At 37.6% G+C, this 4,811-nt stretch overlaps 1 protein-coding gene across 1 annotated transcript in view; it reads left to right on the top strand.

The window, feature by feature from the left end:
- LRP6 (LDL receptor related protein 6) overlaps positions 1–4,811 on the top strand; it is a 168,854-nt gene that overhangs the window by 17,885 nt on the left and 146,158 nt on the right. Inside the window, exon 2 of the mRNA XM_003797770.2 lies at positions 3,312–3,705. Coding sequence (XP_003797818.1) covers positions 3,312–3,705 — 394 coding nt within the window. The remainder of the gene's footprint in view (positions 1–3,311; positions 3,706–4,811) is intronic.

Here is a 4,811-nt window from a genome sequence, read left to right as displayed (position 1 = left end):
GAGGCTGAGGCAAGAGAATCACCTAAGCCCAGGAGTTGGAGGTTGCTGTGAGCTGTGGTGCCACAGTACTCTACCAAGGGCAATAAAGTCATACTCTGTTTCTAACAACAACAACAAAAAAAATTCTAAACTTTGAGGGACTTTTTTTCCTGATGTTTATTTTTGACTCATAGTAGGAGAGGCTCAGTGTAAGATAATGCAGTGAAGTTTATGGAAACTAATAATAAATCAGTATGTGTGATGGCTTGAAATGTGTAAACAGTGCATCTGTTAGGGAAATTTTTGAATTTGCCAGTAGCTAAAGCAGATATACAGGATAAGCAGAAAGGATGGTTAGTTTTTTGTTTGTTTGGTTTTGAGACAAAATCTTACTCTGTTGCCCTGGGTAGAGTTGCATGGCATCACAGCTCATGCAGCCTCAAACTCTTGGGTTCGAGCAGTCCTCTTATCTTAGCCTCCTGAGTAGCTGGGACTACAGGTACCTGCTATGATGCCCAGCTAGTTTTTCTGTTTTTGGTAGAGATGGGGTTTCACTCTTGCTCAGGGTGGTCTTGAACTCCTTAGTTCAAGCAGTCTACCTCCCCAGCCTCCCAGAATGCTAGGATTATAGGTGTGAGCCACTTTGTCTGGCCTTTTTTTTTTTTTACTAAGAAATTTGGATTTAAGGTTAGGGAAATTCATACTGTACTTAAATATGAACTTAACTCACATTCATAACTGTGGCAGACACAATCCATAAATTGGTGTAAAAGTTACTTTTCTTCTTTACGTGTTTTTAAGCACCATAATTTTTTGAAATTAGAGTAATTTCTTAAAAAAGAGGAAATTGGTTATTTTGTGTTATTTTTTTGAGACAGTGTCTCACTCTTTTGCCCAGATTATAGTACAGTGGCATGATCATAGCTCACTGCAGCCTCAAACTCCTGGGTTTTAGCAGCCCTCCTGCATCAACCTCCCAAGTAGCTGGGACTACATGTGCATGCCATTACATCTGGCTCATTTTAAAAAACGTTAACATTTTTTTTGTAGAGACAAAATCATGCTATATTACCCAGGCTGGAACTGGTTATTTTTTGAGACAGAGCCTCAGGCTGTTGCCCTGGGTAGAGTGCTGTGTCATCACAGCTCACAGCAACCTCCAATTCTTGGGCTTAAGTGATTCTTTTGTCTCAGCCTCCCAAGTAGCTGGGATTACAGGTACCTGCCACAATGCCTGGCTATTTTTTGGTTGTAGTTGTCATTGTTGTTTGGCAGGCCTGGGCTGGATTCAAACCCACCATCTCTGGTGTATGTGGCTGGTGCCTGAGCCGCTTGAGCTACAGGCACCAAGGTTGGAACTGGTATTTTTAAATGGTACCTGGACTTAGTGTTGGATGAAAGAATTTTAGACCCTTAGTAAATAATTATGAAAGAAGATCATGTTTTGGCACCATAACTCTGGTCTTATTTTTGCTACCTCATTTGTGTTCTTCCTACCAGTCTCTAGATCTGTACTAATAGTCCAGTAGCTATATCTCTATTTAAATATAAGAGAATTAAGATTATATAAAATATGTGAAATTGGCTTGGCGCGTATAGCACAGTGGTTACAGGTTTGAATCCAGCCCGGGCCAGATAAATAATGACAACTGCAATAAAAAATAGCCAGGCGTTGTGGCGGGCGCCTGTAGTCCCAGCTACTTGGGAGACTGAGGCAAGAGAATTGCTTAAGCCCAAGAGTTTGAGGTTGCTGTGAGCTGTGATGCCACGGCAGTCTACCGAGGGTGACTAAGGGAAACTCTGTCTCAAAAAAAAAAAAAAGATTATATAAAATTAAAAGTTTAATTATTAATCACACTAGCCGCATTTTAAGTATTCCTTAACCATATGTGACTAGTGATTATTGTGTTGTGCAGTGGAGAGGACATTCCCATCATCAGAGAAAGTTCTGTAAGATAGTGATAGTCTGGATTTTTAATTACTAATTGATACTAGGAAAGTAAATGTCAGGAACCTAGACCAGGTATTTAAAACAAAACTCCAAAACGTGAAATTTATACTACTCCTGTCCTGACAGCTTCAGTTTTCTCAAAGTTAAATGTTGCTTCTCTAAGATAGACTTTATATTTAGTTTTGTTGTAAGGTCTATTTCACAGGTCATTCTAATAAGATATGCCAGACTGTTTAACAGTTTTATTAGGTGTAATCAGTATATAGTAAGTTGCACTCATGTCAAGTGTACAGTTTAAGTTCTGGCATATATTCATACGTCTGGAATCATCATCATAATCAAGACAACATAGCCCATTACCCACAGAAGTTTTCTGTGCTTCTTTTTCTTTGAGACAGTCTCACTATGTCCCCCTTGGTAGAGTGCCGTAGTGTCACAGCTCATAGTAACCTCAAACTCCTGGGCTTAAGTGATTCTCTTGCCTTAGCCTCCCAAGTAGCTGGGACTACAGTTGCAATTGTCATTGTTGTTTAGCTGGCCCTGGCCGGGTTCGAACCACCAGCCTCGGTGCATATGGTGGGCACTGTGACCACTGTGCTATGGGCGCCGAACCTTGTGCTTCTTTATAATCCTTCCCTCTCTTTGTTTTCCAGTCCTCCCATCTCTAGACAACCATTGATCTGCCTTCTGTCATAGTAGATTAGTTTACCTTTTCTAAAATTTTATATAGATGAGAGTCGTGCAACATATACTCATCTTTTGGTCTGGCTTCTTTCACTTTGCATTATTTTGAGATTACCCATTTTTCATGTACAAATAGTTTGTTACTTTGTATTGTATAGCTGTATCACAATTTGTTTATCCATTAATCTGTTGATCACATTTGAATTGATTCCAGTTTGGGTTATTACAGATAAATTGCTATGAAAATTTATGTGCAAGTGTTTGTATTGACATATGTTTTTCTTTATTTTGAGTAAATACCTAGGTGTGGAGTGACTGGATTGTATGGTAGGTTGTTTAACTTTTTAAGAAACTGCCAAATTGTTGTCCAAAGTAGCTGTACCATTTTTACATTTCTTCAGTAGGATATGAGTATTCCAGTAGCTCTGCATTGTTGCCAATTTTTGGTATAGCTAAGCTTTTTATCTGATAGACTGTTTTCTCAAGAAAAACTGTGGGATTAGTTCTCCTTCACTATGTTTTATTTTGAAAATGCTGCAGAGATATTTTGCATGTGGAAAAATTGTAGATAGTCTCCTGATTTATTTACTCTTTTCTTTGGATAGTATTTGCTCACTAATGCCAATTTGAAACCCAGTTTGTAAGAATCAATACGTTTCTTTCTTTTTACTTACATATTTTTCTTTTTTTGTTCCAGCGGCCCCTTTGTTGCTTTATGCAAACAGACGGGACTTGCGATTGGTTGATGCTACAAATGGCAAAGAGAATGCTACGATTGTAGTTGGAGGCTTGGAGGATGCAGCTGCGGTGGACTTTGTGTTTGGTCATGGCTTGATATACTGGAGTGATGTCAGTGAAGAAGCCATTAAACGAACAGAATTTAACAAAACTGAGAGTGTACAGAATGTTGTTGTTTCTGGATTATTGTCCCCTGATGGCCTGGCATGTGATTGGCTTGGAGAAAAGTTGTACTGGACAGATTCTGAAACTAATCGGATTGAAGTTTCTAATTTAGATGGATCTTTACGAAAAGTTCTGTTTTGGCAAGAGTTGGATCAACCCAGAGCTATTGCCTTAGATCCTTCAAGTGGGTAAGTTTTTGTGTAATGTACAAAGGTCATTGCATTTCTTCCTGGCTTCTCTCCACTGGTATACACCCCCTTACCTCAAGAGATAAGAATAATCACGAACTTTAGAGTTTTTAGACTTGTTCAAGAGTTTTAGACTTGTTGGACTTTTTTGTCAAGTAGACTTGAATGTAAAAAGTTATGTTGTGGTCTTAAAGTGTTTCTGTAAATAGTTTGTTTTCTAATAGCATGGAGTATGTCATGTTTGTAGTTCTTGATTTTCTTCTACATTTATTTTCTATATTTCAAAAGATAATTAGAACAGAGAGAAGAAATGAAGATTTAAGAGTAGTATTTGATAGCTCAAGATGAGATTTTAAAAATTTCATTATCTTATAACTTATATACCTAATCATCTTGTGATCCTAGTGTCTAGTATACATGTATTAACCTCTGAAATGTTATTTAATATATCAGCACTGAAAAATAGAAGTTAAGTTGTTAACTCATTTCTGTTTAGCTTAACATATATTTGCAATAAAGGTTTATTTTCTAATGAGAAAGGAAACATAAAGCTCTGAGTAAATCCCATTAAAAGTGAGAACTAGATCTCTGCATTGCTTCTCTGTTACTGTTCCTCAATCCTACTGTATAACCTTCCTTTATTCTTCTTTATTGAATAAGTTGTCATGCTGGAGTCTTTCATGGCTAAGTATAGATAACTATCTAAACGTGACCCTGAAATGATGCTGTCTGTGTAGTAAACAGTACTGATCAAAGAATTTGGTTGTTGAGAACTTTTGAGATATTTTTGAGAAATGGAGTTTGTATTTTGCTAACAATTCATAAGTCTTGAGGTATTGAAATGTTTCTGAGGTTATTGCTTTACAGAACACATAGGATTTTGGTGCTTTCAGTGGTCACTAGGGAAGAATACTTTGGTGAAAAGGTAAAGCTCCCCCCGCCCCCTTTTTTCTTCTTGACAAATTTAGTCTTACCACTGTTAAGGGTAATGATGAAATTCGACCAAATATTTATTAATGGCGAGTATGCTCAAGCTCTGTGTTTTATACTCTGGTTGGGTAGAAAGGGTCTCGCTTTAAGATTTATTATCTGGCTCGGCGCCTGTG

The sequence above is a fragment of the Otolemur garnettii genome, unplaced genomic scaffold, assembly GCF_000181295.1.
Source record: "Otolemur garnettii isolate 467f Iridium unplaced genomic scaffold, OtoGar3 scaffold00124, whole genome shotgun sequence".
Lineage (NCBI taxonomy): Eukaryota > Metazoa > Chordata > Mammalia > Primates > Galagidae > Otolemur > Otolemur garnettii.
The sequence above is the reverse complement of the archived record's forward strand: the minus strand, read 5'-3'. Positions and strand labels throughout refer to the sequence as shown.